This window comes from Panthera leo, chromosome C1 (genome assembly GCF_018350215.1).
Source record: "Panthera leo isolate Ple1 chromosome C1, P.leo_Ple1_pat1.1, whole genome shotgun sequence".
Taxonomy (NCBI): domain Eukaryota; kingdom Metazoa; phylum Chordata; class Mammalia; order Carnivora; family Felidae; genus Panthera; species Panthera leo.
The window spans coordinates 92,500,524-92,520,165 of NC_056686.1; the positions used below are offsets into that span (position 1 = coordinate 92,500,524).

At 39.6% G+C, this 19,642-nt stretch overlaps 2 protein-coding genes and 1 pseudogene across 7 annotated transcripts in view; 1 reads left to right on the plus strand and 2 right to left on the minus strand.

The window, feature by feature from the left end:
• WDR47 (WD repeat domain 47) overlaps window positions 1-379 on the minus strand; it is a 69,776-nt gene extending 69,397 nt beyond the window's left edge. For all 6 annotated transcript variants that reach the window (XM_042953232.1, XM_042953227.1, XM_042953234.1 and 3 more), the window contains exon 1: window positions 87-379. The gene's annotated coding sequence lies outside the window, so the exon portion shown is untranslated. The remainder of the gene's footprint in view (window positions 1-86) is intronic.
• An 8,968-nt stretch (window positions 380-9,347) lies between these two features.
• Window positions 9,348-9,754, plus strand: LOC122225942 (annotated as a pseudogene).
• A 998-nt stretch (window positions 9,755-10,752) lies between these two features.
• On the minus strand, window positions 10,753-19,575 carry TAF13 (TATA-box binding protein associated factor 13). The gene is made up of 4 exons (XM_042951327.1): window positions 19,494-19,575; window positions 18,561-18,639; window positions 14,387-14,484; window positions 10,753-12,116 (listed from the first exon to the last, which is right to left on the minus strand). Exons 1-4 carry the CDS (start codon window positions 19,518-19,520, stop codon window positions 11,946-11,948), a joined length of 375 nt encoding a protein of 124 aa, XP_042807261.1. The 5' UTR covers window positions 19,521-19,575; the 3' UTR covers window positions 10,753-11,945.
• Window positions 19,576-19,642: the final 67 nt, after the last annotated feature.

A 19,642-nucleotide genomic window follows, 5' to 3' on the forward strand; every position in this document is an offset into this window, starting at 1 on the left:
CAGCTGGTGACAGGTGGCGACTGGTGACCATGGCAACCCGAGGTGCGACGCGGCCGACCCCGCCTCCGCCTCCCGGAGTCACTCACCTGAGGGTTCCCGGACGAGTCCAGAGAAGCGGCTGAGGAGAAAGCGGCTGTGAGGCCGGCGAACGGGGCCCCGACGCGGCCGGGTCCGGGCTGGGGCTGGAGCGCGAGGGCGGAGGTCTATGTCTGGGTTTGGCGTCGGTCCTCCCTCCTGCCGCCCGCGCGTCAATCCATCAGATCGTCAGGCCGTCCTTCCTCGCGTCTGCCCCTCCCGAGGACCGCCCGGCTCAGCCTCTTGCAGACTGCGGTTGTCAAGCGGCGCTGGAGCAGAGCTCCAGCCCCGAGCGGCAACCAATCATCGCGCTCCTCCGAGGCGCCTCAGGACCCCGCCGAGGGGCGGCCAGGCAGGTGCCTGAGCCAAAGGGAGAGTCGGCTGGGCGGGCCCGAGCCTGGAGAGGTGGGGACCTGCCTAGACAGACAGGCTCTGGCCTGCCCTCCAAGGACCTGCTGGACTCGGAGGAAGAGCTGGCCTGGCGATTGGGTGAGAGACCAGCAGCCGGGACGCAGACGGGTCGCTGGCCGGTGACCCCGCGTCCCGAAATAGCGCGGAGGGGGCTGTCGCCTCGGAATCGAGAAGTCCTCTGCTCATTAGAATCGCCTCTATAATACTCTTTCCTGACAATTTATTACTGAACGCAAATGAAATAAATCTAGCCTCCCCTTTTCTCTCCGCTCTTCCTGGCCTCACTTTCTTCCTGAAAACTCCAGCTGCTTATTTGCCCCATTTTTGATTTCTCCTTCTGTGATGCTGATATACCTTGGAGCATTTTACAGTTACTTAACTTGTTCACAGATTTGGTTTTTTATTACCCTTTTTATTAGTTGCAAGGCCCATGACAACAGAACCTCACTTTCCGACCCCACCAGTGCAGTCGATTCCACAAATATACATGATGCTTAACCCAGCTGAATTGAGTATTCAGTGGGTATAACGATGTAGAAGAGTTAAGAATACAGTGATACAAACCTGTAAGAACCTCGCCTTCATAAGGGCCAAATGCCAAGAGTGAGCTGGGCCTCCAGACTGAGGGAAAGGACATAAGAAAGAGCGGTAATAATAAACATCAAAAACACTTAAGAACAGGAAAAATTTAATCTAATTCAAGATAAAAGAAGCTATCGTGTGAAGGAAAGGTTCTAAGAAAAGTATTTACGAATTCAGGGAAAACAGTTTATGCAAAGCTTAACTAGTCCTGATTAACTCCTATAAGAAAGTCTTCATTAAGAAACTCTCTCAGTGATGTGACAGGCAAATGAATATAAACACAAATTAATGTTACCCAGGGTCTTGATATCAAAAAGAAAAAAAAAAATTTACGGAGTATTTAAATTGAAAAAGTGGGCAGATACAATATATCCTGGAAATGCCAGTATGGTTTTTGCCAGTATAGTTCATCTGAGAGTCCGCTTCTTAAATTTGATTCTCAATACCACTGCAAGAACCAAGCACTATTTATTTAAATTTTCAGCTAGATCTGATGTGGTTTAAAGTGTTGGGGTTTGGAGCCAATGGCCAAGAAAGAATTCTTGAGACGTCTTCAGTGCAAAAAAATGTCTTTATTAAAGCACAAGGACAGGACCCATTGACAGAGGACAGAAATAGCTGCCCTTGGGTTGTGAGGAGTGACTGATTATATAAGATTTTTCTATCCTACGGAAGGGATGGTGGTGTCAGGGTCCTAGGAAATTCAATCTATAGGTTTCTAGAAGTTTGACTATTGATAAGATTGCTTTTTTCTTGTAAATCATTAATACAGTTGCAAACTGGGGCTTCTGGGCAGCTCAGTCAGTTAAGCATCTTGATTTCAGTTAAGAGTCAGTTAAGACTCTTGATTTTGTCTCAGATCATGATCTCACGGGTTCATGAGATGAAGTCTCTCATCGGCTCAGCACAGAGCGTTTGGGATCTTCTCTCTCTCTCTCTCTCTCTCCCTCTCTCTCTCTCTCCATTTGCCCCTCCCCTGCTTGTGCTCTCTCACTCTCTCAAAATAAATAAACTTAAAAAAAAAAAAAGACCATTGCAAGCTGATAGAGGCTCATGATAGAGGCATCACTGTGATCTTTATCAGTTAACCACTTTTTTCTCCCTTTCCTTTGTTCTTGGGCAGCCAGGAGTGCTTGAGGAATGTCACACATATCCCACCTTGGGGGGTGGGGGGTAGCTGTTAGCTTGTGCTTTGCCCTCAGCTTGCCTTTGTTTCTCACATCATTTCTAGAAAGAGTTACTAATCAGGGAGCCTGACAAACATTTGACCACCTATTAGAGGCAGAGTGCTACATAAAAGGAAGAACGTGATCTGGTACTAGATTGGTTTGGGCATTCATAAAATAAAGTACTTTACTTATGCTCTCATTTAAGCTTCACAATCTCCCTTAAGATGCCTGTTAACTATTCCCATTTTAGACGTTAAGGGATAATTTGCCCAAGGGCAAATAGCTGATCTGTAGGGGAGCTAAGATTTCAACCAATATGATTCTTAAACCCTTCTTTTTGCACTCTACTTCAGTGTATCAACTGGATATTTTAGTGTGAAAAAAAATGGACTTATCCGAAAAGGTAGAGGGAATAAGGTCTTGTTCATGTTTATATCCCCCATATCCTGTGGCAGTGTTACCTGTGTCTAAATTTTGAACAAGTCCTCAGAATTGTTAGAAGCAAACGCACAACCGTATTTCCAGAAAAAGGGGGTGGGGAAAAGGGAGAAATCAGGCACTGAAATATGACATCTGGCACATCTTGTTCAGTAATAAATGCATTGACTGTATATTCACTTCCTAATGTAACATCATCAAGTTTTACACTACAACCTTAATAGCTGTTAGCCTAAGGTATCACCTTTCCTTCTATACTCAGCCACACTGATTAAGATTAGATCTTCTTGTCTTTCACTCTAGTTGCTGCAAAGCAGTGAATTGTTCAGAAAGGACAAGGCTTTCTCAGTTGAAGAACTGTCCTTGGATTCTGAGGTACTGCCTCAATCATTCACCAAATATTTATCAAGTGCCTACTCTGGATGTGGAACTAGGTTAGGCATCGTTTGAAAATGCAGGTCCTAACTTGACAGAATGATTCATAGTGCTTGTGACTTAAATGCCTATAGGCTAAGGTGTACCCCTTTTAATAAGATTCTCAAATCTCATTTCTAAAAAGGGAAATAGAAGTTTTTGGTTTTCCCCAAATAGTGGAAAGGAATCTGAGCACAAGCCTAAAATAGGAAATCTTGCCTCAAGCTGTTCAGGGGAAGTTCAACAGGGATATGAGCACTTGTTTTAAAAGTTCCACTCTCCTTATTAGAACACATACATAAATACACACACCAAAGAGCTGTGTGATTTATAGCCAGCAGTGCCCTGGCTCTGGGAGAACAAACGAGACCACCACTGCTTCTCTTTCAAATAGTCTCAAAGATTACGTAGGTAGAATACCTGCGTCTACCAGCACTCCTCTCCAGACCCCTAAACAAAAGCTTAAATTATATGTCAATGACTAAACCTAGCAACACACACACACACACACACACACACACACACACACACACACATATTCTTGTTTCAACATAAAAGAGATGTGCTTTTTTATGTTAAGTAAATAATTGGATGTTCTACTGAAAACAAAAATAAAAATTTTTAAATATTCTGTTTTGAGAAAAAAATTCACCCTATTTTAATGAAACCACTGGCATACTTCAAAGTCAAAAACGGGGGAAACTACAGATTAAAAATATTAATAATACATAAATCACATTAAGCATCATAATTTTGGATGGGTATTTTAGGGTAAGGTTAGTAATTTTCTAGTAATAATCTTGAGACTATTTAATAGAACTTGCTAGAAAGAGCAAAGAAAAACAGAGATTGACCAAAATGAGTCTAGGTAGGTGTCTTATTGTAAGTCATGTGCCCCCAAAATATTTATAAAAATCCTATTTCAGAAAAATTAAGTATCATATTAGCATTTCTTTTAGAGTTTGGTCAGTAACTAAATTGGCCCTTTCCAACTAAATTTTGAGTTATTTATCTGAAATAGTCACACAGCCCCTGGATGGCTCAGTTGGTTGAGTGTCTGACTTTTTTTTTTTTTTTAATTACTTTTTAATGTTTATTTATTTTTGAAAGAGAGAGACAGAGAGAGACAGAGTGTGATCAGGGGAGGGGCAGAGAGAGAGGGAGACACAGAATCTGAAGCAGGCTCCAGGCTCTGAGCTGTCAGCACAGAGCCTGATGCAGGGCTTGAACTCACAAACCGTGAGATCATGACCTGAGCCGAAGTCAGAATGCTCAACCAACTGAGCCACCCAGGCACCCCTGAGTGTCTAACTCTTGATCTTGGCTCAGGTCATGATCCCAAGGTCATAAGATTGGGCCCCGAGTCAGGCTCTGCACTGAACACAGAGCCTGTTTAAGATCTCTCTCTCTCTCTCATCTCTCTCTGCCTTTCTCACCCCCTTTACCCCTCTCCCTGGCTCATAAATAAATAAATTAAATAAATAAATAAATAAATAAATAAATAAATAAATAAATAAATAAAGCCACACAAAGGCAAATGACAAAATGCTTTGTTTCAGTGATTGTTCTTCCTATCCTAAAAGAATGCACCCAAGTTCAACACAGTTTACCAGGGTTTCTGTGTAAGTATAATATAGTGAGCATATGCATAGAAGTCTCAATGCTACAAATTACACATGAATTGGGATTTTGTACAAAAGTTCAAACCTTAACTCTTACCAATCTACAGGTAACATAAGAAATTTCTCCTTACTTTATTTCGATAACTTTAGAATTCCACTCATACAGATACCATAGAGCAAAATAGTATCAGTGCTATGTCTCAAATAAATTATAGGTGCTTAGTAAATACATGCTGACATATCAAAATATTTTCTGTGATCCTATCCCATAATGTTCCAGGATTTTTTACCTCAATACCTGGGATTCGTTCTCACCGCTTTGAAGAATGAAGGGGTGGACACAAAACAAAATGAGCAGCAGGCAAAAGTGTAATAGAGTAGGGATGCCTGGGTGACTCAGTTGGTTAAGCATCAGACTTCGGCTCAGGTCACAATCTCGATCTCACAGTTTGTGAATTTGAGCCCCACATCAGGCTCCGTGCTGGCAATTCAGTCTGGCGCCTGCTTTGGATTCTATGTCCCCTCTCTCTCTCTGGCCTACCCTGGCTTGTGCTCTGTTTCTGTCTCTCAAAAATGAATAAACATTAAAAAATCTTTTTTAAGTTTATTAAAGATTAGAAAGGAAGAATAGTATGAAAGCTCTTTTGCAGAGAAGGGACATTTTGAAAGTGAATTTCTGCAACAACAGGCAAGGGTCTTTGTTTTATAAGATTCTGGTCAGCCCTCCCTTCCCTTCTCCCTTGTTCCTTTTCAGGTTCTACCCTTACTGGCTAGATAACTCTAGGTCCTGGCTTGTCCATTCCTGATTGGCTCGACTCCATTGTGTGAGGAGTCAGACTATGGTCATACTGTCCCTCATGTAACACAAGTTTTATGGTTTACTTTTGTTAGTTAGGTATTTTGATAGTCAAATTCCTGATGGGAACCTGAGGGAGAGTAGGTGGTGTGTTAAGTTCTTAAGAGGAACGTTAAGCCCGAGGGGGTTTGCTGTGGTCAAATGCTCCCAGCATTGTTCCAAAATATGTGTTTTTCCCCCACCCAGGGACCTCAGGTCCTAACCTTTCCCTCTCTGCCTATTTTATCCTAGCATTTCCCAATCATAACAATCTAGCTCATGTAGTCATTTACCAGGATCCAGGAAAAGCAGCAACCTGTAACAACACATTTAATACCTTGCTCACTGGTCATCCACCTCTCAGTCTGTGCTAAGAAGGTAAACATAGGGGGGTGCCTGGGTGGCTCAGTCAGTTAAGCATCCAACTTCAGCTCAGGTCCTGATCTTGTAGTTTGTGAGTTCGAGCCCCTCGTTGGACTCTGTGCTGACAGTTCAGAGCCTGGAACCTGCTTTGGATTCTGTGTCTCTCTCTCTGCCCCCTCCCCCTCTCAAAAATACATAAACATTAAAAAAAATAGAAGGTAAACATAGGGCCCTCAGAAAAATCAGGCCTAGAGATTAGGAATGTTCTGGGATACAGGCAGAGTTCTTGAAAAGTTCCTGATTTTCAGGCACAATGTTTAGTGTTGTCAGCTCTTGGGAACAACTACGAAGCTTCCCTGAAGATATTGAAAGTAAAATTCCCCTCTTTGAATTACCTCTGAGCTCAACATGTGAATAAATTAGAGTAGAAATACACAAAGTCACCTGAAAGCCACAGACAGACAATGCTTGGATGCCTCCTGTCACTGGAAATGAAAACTCAAACCAACTTTCCAGTACCAGTGACAAAGGAATCTTAAAGGATGCTCCTCAGGAAACATACCCCAGTGCATTGCTTTGGGCCCTGGGGAGCCATTCTTCCTGATTCTGTATTAATTTTATCCTCTTATTTGGTGCTCTAGGCAATGCATTCATCTAATTCACCTTCATATTTATGTTTTGATTTCCCACATTGTCTGCCTAGGGAAAGGAAAAATTGGCTGGTCAAACCTATACCAGACTTTATCTACGTCTGTAAATTGGCATCCATGTTCATACATTGGTCTTACTAGCTTGGTTTCTGTGAGTCCACCCTAAGAGATGGATGTGCTTTCCATTTGCTAACAAAATCAGTTTCCAAGCCTGCAGTGATGCAAATCAAACTTTGGACCACATATTCACCCAAGTAATGCAACCTCTAGAGGCCTCTTGGGAAGTGGCCAACAGACTCTCCAGATACCACCTCTCTCCACTGATGTGAAGTCAAGTGAGCTATGGCCTCCACTTAAAAATTTCTACCCTTAGTATTAATATTATAGCTTTTACTTAAGAAAATCAGTTTAAATACAGTAAAGCCCATTTCAAGTGAATCACAGATTATATTAGATATTCTGCTTGAACAGCAAATAAACATGCTTGTTAAAAAAAAAAGTTATAATTTATTTAAAGAGAGAGCCTCATTAAACAAAGTGTGGGGTGGGGGGAAGAGCTATTAGAGATTAACAGAGATTTAGACTTTACCCAATGCAATCAATGGGCAACCAAATGCAATGGGGGACACCTTGTTTAGATTCTACTGCATGGGGTGCCTGGCTGGCTCAGTCAGTACAGCATGCAACTCTTGACCTCAGGGTTGTGAGTTTGAGCCCCACATTGGGCATGGAGCCTACTTTAAAAAAATATTCCACTGCAGACAAACAGTGGGAGGCAGAATAATAGCCCCTCCCAAAGACATCCACATCTTAATCCTCAGAACCTGTGAATATGTTACTTTTCATGGTCAGAGACTTTGCTAGTGTGATTATGTTAAAGATTTTTAAATGGGGAGGTTATTCTGGGTTATAATCACTTGGGTCCTTAGAAGCAGAGAACCTTTCCCAGTGGGGGTCAGAGGGAGATACGACTATGGAAGGAAAGTCAAAAAGATGAAACATTGCTAATTTGGAAGGCAGAAGGGGACTAAGAACCAAAGAATGCAGGCTGTAGATGCTGGAAAAGGCAAGTAAACAGATTCTCTCCTAGAATATCCAGAAAGGAATGTAGTACCTTGATGTTAGCCCCAGGGATTCCCATGTCAGACTTCTGACCTAAAGACCTGGTAAGATAATGAATTTATATTGTTTAAAGTTACTAAATTTACAGTAATTTGTTATAGAAACAATAGAAAAGAAATATAAAAACTCAAAAAGATATTTTGAGACAAACTAGGAGATTTAAACAGGGATTGGGTATTAAACGGAGTATTGAGGAATTAATATTAACTTTTGTTACAGTATGATAATAGTATCTGGGCTACCTTTTAAAATTTTTTGCTAGAGATGACATAGTGAAATATGTATAGATGAAATGATACAATGAAAGCTGGGATTTGGTTTAAAAAACTGTCCCTTTACCCCCAAAAGGTGGGGGTATAGATAAGACATTAAAATTGGCAAAAGATTAGTTAATTGTTGAAGATGGGGCTCATACTATTCTATTATTATGTATACTTGAGATTTTTCATAGTAAGTTTTTTTTTCTTTTTTTTTTTTAAATTTTTTTTTTTTCAACGTTTTTTATTTATTTTTGGGACAGAGAGAGACAGAGCATGAACGGGGGAGGGGCAGAGAGAGAGGGAGACACAGAATCGGAAACAGGCTCCAGGCTCCGAGCCATCAGCCTAGAGCCTGACGTGGGGCTCGAACTCACAGACCGCGAGATCGTGACCTGGCTGAAGTCGGACGCTTAACCGACTGCGCCACCCAGGCGCCCCCATAGTAAGTTTTTTTTAAGTGAATTAGCTTAGGAAAGAGCACCTGAATATTACAGATCAGCCCTGTCCAAAACAATTTTCTGTGATGATGGAAATGTCCTGCATCTCCACTGTTCAATGCAGTAGCTACTGGCCATGGGACTGATGAGCACTTCAAATGAGGAACTGAAGTTTTAATTTTATTTAATTTGAATTAATTAAATTTAAATAGTCCCATGTTGGGGCTCCTGGGTGGCTCAGTCGGTTGAGCTTCTGACTTCTGCTCAGGTCATGATCTCACAGTCTGTGAGTTCGAGCCCCGCATCGGGCTCTGTGCTCACAGCTCAGAGCCTGGAGCCCACTTCGAATTCTGTGTCTCCCTCTCTCTCTGACACTCCCCCATTCATGCTCTGTCTCTCTGTCTCAAAAATAAACATTAAAAAAATAAATAAATAAATAGTCCCATGTGGCTAGTGGCTGCAATATTACACAGTGCAGCTCTAGATATTAGAAGAGAGCCATGGTGTCTTGTTATTAGAATTCAAATAAGTAAGCTTGTGAATCAAGTCAGCACACATCTGCTATTTTTGTCTGCCCAGCCTCTCTTTCCCTTTCTTCCTAATACTATCCAGCTCCTACCTCCCACCCTGATCACTTCTGGGGAGTTTCTGTATTGGTAAGTGAAGTAGTACCCTCCATCAGTTGTATGACTAGAAACCTTAGAACTGCTATTATATTCTCTTCACACACTGAGGTTTCTGAGAGAGTAAAATCAAAATTAGGACAAAGATGGACAGTCTTGATTCTCAAGTTCTTAGACCTAGTCAACCCTGGGGAGTCAATACCATCCTTACTTTCCCTTGTTTCAGCTGGATAAAAACAACAAATTCCTCTTTTGCTTATGTTATTTTTGAGTCAAGTTCTATCATTTGCAACCTACAATACAATGTCCCACAAAAAACTTAACTCCATTTTTCCATGCTACCATAATGGTGCACATGAATGTTGACATGGATGCTCTGAAGAGCATTAACAATGCTGAAAAGACAGGCAAATGCCAGGTTCTTATTAGGCCATGCTCCAAAGTCATCATCCGATTTGTAACTGTGGATGATGAAGCATGGTTACACTGACAAATTTGAAATCATCGATGATCACAGAACTGGGAAAAACTGTTGTGAACCTCATGGGCAGGTTAAACAAGTGTGGAGTGATCAGCCCCAGGTTTGATGTACAATGCAAAGATCTAGAAAAATGGCAGAATAATCTGCTTCTGTCCTGCCAGTTTGGTTTCATTGTACTGACAACCTCAGCTGGTAGCATGGACCATGAAGAAGCAAGATGAAAATACACAGGAGGGAAAATCCTGGGATTTTTTTTTTCTCTAGGGATGTAATACATTCATGCAAATAAAATGCCTCACTGGACTCTTAAAAAAAACCCACAACAACAAAAAACACACACACAAAACTAAACAAATGCCAGGGTCACTAGCAAAATAGTAAGATTAATGGCACTGCTATAGACTGAATTGTAACCCCCTAAAATTCATTACACTGAAGCCCTACCCCCTACCCCCATCTGACAATATGGGAGATGGGGCCTTTAAAGAGGTGATTAAAGTTAATAAGGGGCACCTGGGTGGCTCAGTCGTCTCCGGTCGTGATCTTGTGGTTCGTGACTTCGAGCCCCACATCAGGCTCACTGCTGTCAGCCCGTCAGCACAGAGCCCGCTTCAGATCCTCTCTGCCCCTCCCCTGCTTGTGCTCTCAAAAACAAATAAATATTTAAAAAAATAATAAAGAGGTGGTTAAAGTTAATAAAGCCATAAGGGTGGACCTCTGAACTGACAGAACTGGTAACCTTTTAAGAAAAGAAACAAGACAGCTCTCTCAGGAAAAGTGAAGACACAGCAAGAAGGAGCTATCTGCAACCCAGGAAAAGTCCTCACCAGACCCCAATCATGCTGGCACCCTGATCTTGGACTTCCAGCATCCAGAAACACGAGAAGGTAAACTTCTGTTGTTTAAGCTGCCCAGTCTATGATATTTTGTTACGGCAGCCCTAGCTCAGACAGACACCAGTATAGCTCTCCTAGTGCCAGTTACTACCAGTTCTTTCAGGGTGAAGTTGACCCTGATTAGCAAAAATAGTAATATATTGACATTTTATTATTCCATTCCCATTCTTGATTTCAGCTTAGACTGGAGTAGCTTTTCAATTGGTTTTTACTTTTTTTAAGTAACAAAACGCTCTGCCCAGCTATCTTGAATCTCATTAAATCAGAAAAATTCTATCAATATAGAAAAAGTCTTTACTGAGATTAAGCAGCCAGAATTACATTACTAGTAATGGAGAGGAAAAGCTGATAAATCACATAGTCAAATTCATGTATTTATCCTTTTAACTTTTGACTTTATTCCTTGTATCAACAGGTTAAGAAAGCAAGATTCTCTTACATATTGATTTATAGATAATGTTACAAGCAGCACACAAAACATTGTTTCACAGAGTAATATTCAGTGATCCCATTAAATGCAGTTTTAATCCTTATTTTAAACTAAGTGCAATAATTTAATACAATAAGCTGAACGCACACAAAACTTGTATATCCTGAACTACAAAAGTGGTTTCCACAACCATACATGGTTTTAGTCAAGTACACATTTCCACAATGAACAAGTACTAACAAGTATGTTAATAAAACACTATCCTAAATGCTTATCCTGCCATCAGCTTTTTAAGCAATACCTTCCTGTTACTGAAAACATTTATTTTTAGATGCTTTAATCTAACCTGGGAAAATGAGTTCTCTTAAAACTTGACAACTAGTATATTATAAGCTCAAAAGGTTTTAAATCAAAAAAGCCTTCCAATACGGAAGAATTCACATGAAACTTTTAGTTAAAAAAAAAAAACCCAACATTCTTGTTATCTAAAGAAAAGAATATTAAACAACAAATATCTCAAGACAGATAAACATTCCTACAAAAGACTGTATTTTCTTGTATCTTCTCCCTAAAAAAACACAAACCAGTTCACTATCTTTTAATAACCTCCTAGACTACTATAAACACTCCTACAAAAGACTATTTTTTTGTATCTTCTCCCTAAAAAAAAGCAAACCAGCTATCTTTTAATAATCTCTTAGACTACTATAGTCTAAAAACTTTAGAAGACATGAAACACGTCTTAGCTATCATAGTCGAAGGTGCCCTTTAGATTTCATATATTAAACAGCTACAGTATAGCCTACACCTAATGGCACAAATACCTAATACATAAATACTACTTCATCATTTAGACAGTCAAAAGTCAGAAGGAACTGCATGGTTTGCAAGGTACTTCAACTTACATGTGGTCATTAAAACCCTGTAAGTAATTCAAGTATAGTAGTATAATGGCAGACAATTCAAGGCTCAAATATCACTCTAAAATTGAAGACATGAAAAAAAAAAACGGAAAACTTTGTGTTCGTCCATCCTTCACCTTCATGGCTAGATATAGAGACCTTACAGTGGAAAATATACAGTTATTATATATGGTTTCCCCAGAAGATAATGAAGCTTCAGAAAGTACAAAAGGTGTCAAGATCCATAGTTTGCCTCATCAAATGCTTTTCTAGCTCGTTTCAATTCTTCATTCATAGTAAGCAAGTCTTTAACCCTAGCAAACTTCCTTGGGTCCTTTCGAATCAAGAAGACGATATCTTCAACTTGTACCCGACCTTGTCTTCCGATTGACATTGCCTTGTGAGTCTATTACAAAAAAATAAATTAATTTTAAAAAATCTAATATTTTACTTTTTATTTGCATTTACTTAATACTGGTGAGTTTGAAGACTTTCTCTTCTATTTATAGCTATTCATTTGTGAATTGTGTTTATATTCATGTCCTTTGTCCACTTGCTACTGTGTTATAGCGATGCTTAATGCTTTATAGACATCTTTTAATACTAATGACATTAAAACTATCAAATTTATTGTTTCTTTTTTTTGTTTTTTGGTATACCTAGTCTTTGTCTTCATTTGTATAATTCTGTAATTTCGTTGTAACTGCATATTTCGTTTAAGCTTTGTCTAGTAACGAATAGCGGTGAGTAAAAATAAACAAACGGTGGTGAGTTTTCCCCTTAAATTCAAATAAATCTCATCTCCTATCATATATTCATCCTGTGCAAAAACAAAGGTTCATCATAATATTATTTCTAACGACTAAAAAAGGGGAAATTAAGTGTTTAATAAGGCATTAAATAAACAAATTTGGGTACATCCAACCAATTAATATTATGAAGCCATTAAAAATATTTATAGAATATTATGCAATGACATGGGGAAAGTGTTCTACTTATGTAAGTGAAAAAGAAGGCTCTAAGACTAAATACACTATATGATTTCAATTTAATAAAGTTTAAAAATATGTGCAAAAAACCAAAAAAATATTCACCAAAATCTGAGCATTAGTTGTCTAGATGGCAGGATTACAGATTTCTATTTTCTCTCCTGTACTTTTTTATAATTCCTAAATTTAACAAATATTCTTTTTATAAATGGAAAAAAAAAATTTAATGCATACTCTCTGACAGGAATTTTACTTCTATTATTCTATACTAAGGAAATAATCCATAACACAGGGTAAAAACTCACAAGAACACAACCAAACTCAGTATTCCTATCCCTGTGAATATATCCAAGGAGGAGATGGGAGGACATTTCATGAATATGGTCATATCTATTTAGATCAAAATAATCTGTAACTTACTTATGCAAGAGAGAAATGGTTAAATATATTAGAAAACAATTTATTTATTTATTTATTTTTTAGAAAACAATTTAAATGAATTTCATCTAACTACTAAAATAATTGTGATTAGAATGTAGAAAATATATATTATAAAACTCTGAGTAAAAGACATGTTTACTATGATTACCACTATATGTAAGCACTGTACACATTTTTTTTTTAATGTTTATTTACCTTTGAGAGAGAGAGAGAGACAGAGTACGAATAGGGGATGAACAGAGAGAAAGAGGGAGACACAGAATCCCAAGCGGGCTCCAAGCTCTGAGCTGTCAGCACAGAGCCCGAAGCAGGGCTTGAACTTGTGAACCGCGAGGGGCGCCTGGGTGGCGCAGTCGGTTAAGCGTCCGACTTCAGCCAGGTCACGATCTCGCGGTCCGTGAGTTCGAGCCCCGCGTCAGGCTCTGGGCTGATGGCTCGGAGCCTGGAGCCTGTTTCCGATTCTGTGTCTCCCTCTCTCTCTGCCCCTCCCCCGTTCATGCTCTGTCTCTCTCTGTCCCAAAAATAAATAAAAAACATTGAAAAAAAAAAAAAAAAAAAGAACTTGTGAACCGCGAGATCATGACCTGAGCCGAAGTCGGACACTTAACCGACTGAGCCACCCAGACGCCCCTTTTTTTAATTTAATTTTTTTTTTTTTAAGCACTGTATACATTTTTAAATAAATACTGGAAGGGGAGATCTTACATTAGATAATGGGATTATGGTTAATATTTGTAAATTTTATTCTAGAATCTTATAATTATGTCCTTATAAAATTCAGGAGAAGGTAGAATATTGTGTGTGCACATATACATGTGTGTATGTTTATATGTATATATCATATATATATATATATATCTATATCTTAAATATTTTTTTTAACCTTATTTATTTATTTAGAGACAGTACTCAAGAGCGTGACCAGGGGAGTGGCAAAGAGAATGGGAGGGAGACAGAGAGAGAATCCCTAGCAGGCTCAAGTGTGAACTCCCAAACCATGAAATCATGACCTGAGCGGAAACCAAGAGTCGGATGCTTAACTGACTGAGCCAGGTCATGATCTCCCCGTCCTAAGACAGAGCCCCATGTTTGGCTCTGCAATGAGGCATGGAGCCTGCTTGAGATGCTCTCTCCCTCTCCTTCTGCCCCTCCCCCATGCACGTGTGTGTGCTCCCCTCCCCCTCTCAAAAATGAAATCTTAAAAAAAAAAAATTAACTAAGACAAATTACAAAAAAAAAATCTTACCATTTCAGTGATGAACTCTATGACAAGGTCTTCAAGAATATCCACTGACTCAGTATAAGGATTCTGGTCATCCCCAAACCCATACATCATACATCGCACTGCAAAAGAACAATCATTTTTGTTTACTTGAACAAATTTAACAATTTTACCAATACCTTTTTCAAATTAGAAATGGACCAAATAAGACAAGATACTTGTATAAACATATATTATATATTTGTTGTCTGCAAGTATGGATTTTGGTGTAAAAGACTTTTTTTTTTTTTTTTTCAACGTTTTTTATTTATTTTTGGGACAGAGAGAGACAGAGCATGAACGGGGGAGGGGCAGAGAGAGAGGGAGACACAGAATCGGAAACAGGCTCCAGGCTCCGAGCCATCAGCCCAGAGCCTGACGCGGGGCTCGAACTCACAGACCGCGAGATCGTGACCTGGCTGAAGTCGGACGCTTAACCGACTGCGCCACCCAGGCGCCCCTGGTGTAAAAGACTTTTAAACACAATCTCATAACCAATTGTTCCTACAACTGTTCCTACCTGTCCTTCCCTACTAGGAACTCCTGTTCCCTCCCAGCCACTGAACCTTGATACCAATATTCTTTCCCTAATCTCTATTATCTATTCACCAACAACCCCAGAATACCTGTAACTAGGAAACTCCATGCCAGGGACAGGATGAGTAGCAATGGCTTAGCTCTTACTGGGAGTATTCTATGTGTGTATGGGGGGGGGGGGGGGGGTGGGCAGGAGGGGCAGGCAGGGGGTCATTGGAAAAGAGAAGGCAAAATCCTTTCTGATACTAACACAGGAAAAACGACATGAGAGAAAGTGCTCTAATTGCTTCTTATAGGAGGAACACGGTAATCAAAAGGAGAAAGCAAACAGTGTGGAATCTTGACATTTCATTCCCTAGATCAATGCACTGCTAATAAAGTCCTTTCAGGCTTCAACCGAAAGAACCATAGAAAATGCAAAAGAGAAGAAAAGTCTAACACAGAGTAATAAAAATGGGTGCTAACAGCTAAAACTTACATAGACCTTACTATGTACCAGGGATATAGTTTTAAGCCTTTCACATACATAACTCATTTAAACCTCACAACAATCCTTTGAAGTAGATACTATTATTATCCCTATTCCATATAGATGAGAAAATGGAGGCACTGAGCTAAGTGATTTACCCAAGCTAAGTGATTTTCCACACAGACGTAAGAGATGGAACCTCAGTTTGAATGCAACCGATCTTGCTCCAGAGTCAATATTCCTCCTCTTAACAGTATTACACTTCTTGGTAGTTTAAGGCAGATGGAATCCATGTGGATTCTCATCCTATAGTCTATAAACTCCCAGTTAGTCCATGGATAGGCTCTAAGAAATCCTTGAGGCCTTCTGAAATTAAATGCAAAAATTTTATACATTATTTGTGTGTGTGCATTTTTCTTGAAAGAACAATCTGTTCTTAACAGTTCAGAAAGGGGTATATAAATGTTAAAAAAAAAAAAGGGTCACAGGTTGGAAATGTTTTGTATATGGATCTGAGTGGTGGTCATATGTAAATAAGTAAAATTCATTAAGCTGTTCATTTAAGACTAATACAATTTATTTTAAGTACAGTAAAGAAAAAAAAGGAACTCCTAGGACATTTCTAATGGAAGATATGAGGGGCACCTGGGTAGTTCAGTTGGTTAAGTGGCCAACTTCAGCTCAGATCATGATCTTGCAGTTCAGAGCGTTGAGCTCTGTGCTGTCAGTTCAGAGTCTGGAGCCTGCTTAGGATTCTGTATCTCCCTTTCTCACTGCCCCTCCCCCACTCCTGCTCTGTCTCTCTCTCTGTCTCTCTCTGTCTCTCTCTCTCTCTCTTTCAAAATTAAATATTTTAAAACGTTAAAAAAATAATGAAGGAATGAGTACATTAAGAATAATTCCTATTTAGGAGAAGCAAAAGCTGGTAGAACTGAAAGGAGAATTGAATAGATCAAGCCTAGGGAAGAAAAGAAAGGGGCGACTTGGAAGTTAGCCTGGGACTGAGGTATCCCTAGAGTTTAAACTGGTAAGAGCCTTTATGTCCAGATACAGGGAGTAGAAAACAAGTTGTTTTTTTTTTTTTCTCTTTTAGATTCTGACAACTTTGCTTTTTTTTTTTTTTTTTGAGATAATTTCAGACTTACAGAAGAGTTACAAAAAATAGTAGAGTTCCCAAATACCCTACATCCACCTTCCCCTTATTTTAACATCTTATATAACCAAAGACATTTATCAAAACTAAGAAATTAACATTGGTACAAATATAGAACTTACTCAGATTGTACCAGTTTTTCAACTGATATCCTTTTTCCATTTCAAGATCCCACGTTATTTAATTACCATGCCTCTTTACTTTTCACTGATCAGTGACAGTTCCTCAGACATTTCTAGTCTTTTATGACCTTGACACTGTGGAAGACTCCTTGTTAGTTATCTTGTAGAATGTTCCCCAATTGGGTTTGTCTGGTGTTCTTTCATTATTAGGCTGTGGGTACCCATTAGTAGAAAGGATACCATAGAGGTGATGCGCTCTCTTAACTGGCTGAGCCACCCAGGCGCCCCTGATGTGCAATCTTAATGCATCACGTGATGTTAATATCTATTACTGGTGATGTTGACTTTGATCATTTAGCTAACATTTTAGACATTACTTGTCTGCCAGGATTCTCCACTGCAAGCTTACTATTTTTCCTTAAATATTTTGAGTGAGATACTTTGCCATGAACATTTTGATGGGTACAATTCACCAGTATGTATGTAAACTGCACTTGGTTAAAAGGTTTGTAAAGATACAAATACCAGTGAATGCTCTGAAACTTTGTGTTATAGTAGCAAAAAAATTTTTAAGAAGAAGATTTAGGAGAATAGATCTTGGCCAGTAACAGATATCAAGATTCAGGTAAGACCAGAAGGCTGTGAAAATTCCAAATTTTTATCATCACAAAAATAAAACAATTCAAGTAGAACAAAGGTTTCTGCTAACAATTGACTATGCAAACATCACACTGAGATGCTCTAGCGTGGGAATCCCCTTCTTATGCTGATTAAGAAGCAAAAACACATACAAATGGAGTAAACAGTATCAGAGATGGATTAAACAGTGGTCAGCTTTAGGTGAGAAATTGAGATATGGAGGATTTGAGTCATTAAAAATATAAAAACAAAAAGACATACTGCCTGCAGTTTCAAGAGCATTTGGAAATGACTGAGCCTGACCCAGCATAAATAAACCATATATTCATTTGTTAATACTCAGCCATAACTATATGTAAAGGACACAGGTTGAAGAGTGCATTCTCACAGTGCCTTTCATGGGCTGGCTTTGACCATCACTAGACACAGCAGCTCTTCCACTTACTTGCCAAAAAGGGTCAAACCTGTCTATTGAGGGAATACACTAGAGAACCAATCAATACATTATAATTTCCATGCCACTGTAATGCCTTACACTGTTCACCATTTTTCTGTATTTTCCAATGCCTTAGTCCACAGCCCCAACTTAATTCTTACCCTCAGCACCTGTTCCAGGATCCATTATAATTTTTGACTTACAGTCAAAGGAGTCCCTGCTCCTACTGCTGCAATAGTAAAGGACATAAAAAGTAATGGAGGTATGTTCTTAGTCCCTGAGTTGAAACACTGATCACATTTCCTCATTTTAAAAAACTGTGTATTAAAAAAAAAATGTGGGGGAACCTAGGTGGCTCAGTTGGTTGAGTGACTGACTCTTGATTTCAGCTCAGGTTGTAGTCAGTCCCAGGGTCATGGGATTGAGCCCCAAGTTGGGCTCCACACTGAGCATGAAGCATGCTTGAGTTTCTTTCTCTCTCTCTCTCTCTCTCTCTCTCTCTCTCTCTCTCTCTCCACCCCCCCCCCCAGCATGTGTGTTCTCCCCAGCATGTGCGTTCTTTCTCTCTCTAAAATAAAAATTTTTCAAAATGTGTACATACAAAACCCACCTACCCACATACAAACATATAAATTGGGGTCAGGATCATTACTATCCATGATTCACAAGTTAAACAATCTTACAGGCAAGTCTGAGAATATTGTCCCTACAGAGAAACACATTCAGAACATTAATCTACTTTGAACAAACATGTCCAAAAGTTTTTATCATCTATAATTAAATCATTGTCAAATATTACTTACATTCTTTAGAAAAAAGTCTCTTCCTTTTACCCTGTCCACCTTCTGCACCTCCTCCAATTTCTTCACTTTCTTCCTCAAACTGTAAGTTAAAAATGTATATACAGAAATGTCAAGCACTGCATTTGACTTTTAAGTAATTAACATTAATTTTTTTCCACTTTCAACACTAATTATCATGCCAGAAAGCCTAAAACATGCAGCAAAAAAATCATGAAACCTTAGCATTTTAGGAGCCTTAAAGACTATCCAGTCCAACTTCCCACTCAATGCAGGAATGGCTCCTACAGTGTCCCTAACAAATAATTTTACTGCCTCTGCTGGAAGCGTTTCAATGACCGTACTTTTTTTTTTTTTAAACCAACTAGTTAGCCTATTACTACACAGTTTTACTGTTAAGAGTGAATCGAAGTAAGTAAAACTATCTTTATTTTTTATTAAGCATTGTTTATACAGTGCTAGGAACTTTCTTCAAGTAAGCCTTAACCCCATTTTACGACACGAAAACCAAGGCTCAAAGTTAAGTAATTTGCTCATAGATAATAGAGATTTTGAAACACAAATTCCCTGACTTTCGGTCCATTATTCCCACTACTTTACAGTAAGTATATAGTTTTGTTACTAGTTGAAGTGTTGGTTCATAATGAGAGCTAAAAATAATTAGCTTCGTCCTATGATGATTCTCCAGGCGATTCAAAGAGTGTCTGACAAATAGAGACCAAAAGCAAAGGGCAAGGGGCCACCTTCCCACTCTTCACGTCCTGCCCCACACACTAAGAGATGAATCGGGAGGGAAGGGCTAGCACGGCGTGAAGTCCCCGAACTCTCTCCAGTGAATTCGCGAAGAAAAACCTCGAGTGATTCTGAACTCGAGTTCCACTTCTGCACCCCAGGGAGTGAAGAAAGGACTGAGTTGCAACAGTGGTGGTCACTCACGGTAGGATCTTCCTCCTCGTCTGCCATGCCACCAGCCAGCTTACAGGGCTCAGCCGCCTCGCTCCCAGCGGGTTTTACTATATCCGCGGCCTCACTTCCGGTGACGCGCAGGGAGGGGCGGGGCGAGACGGCGCCTAGTCCCGGCCGGC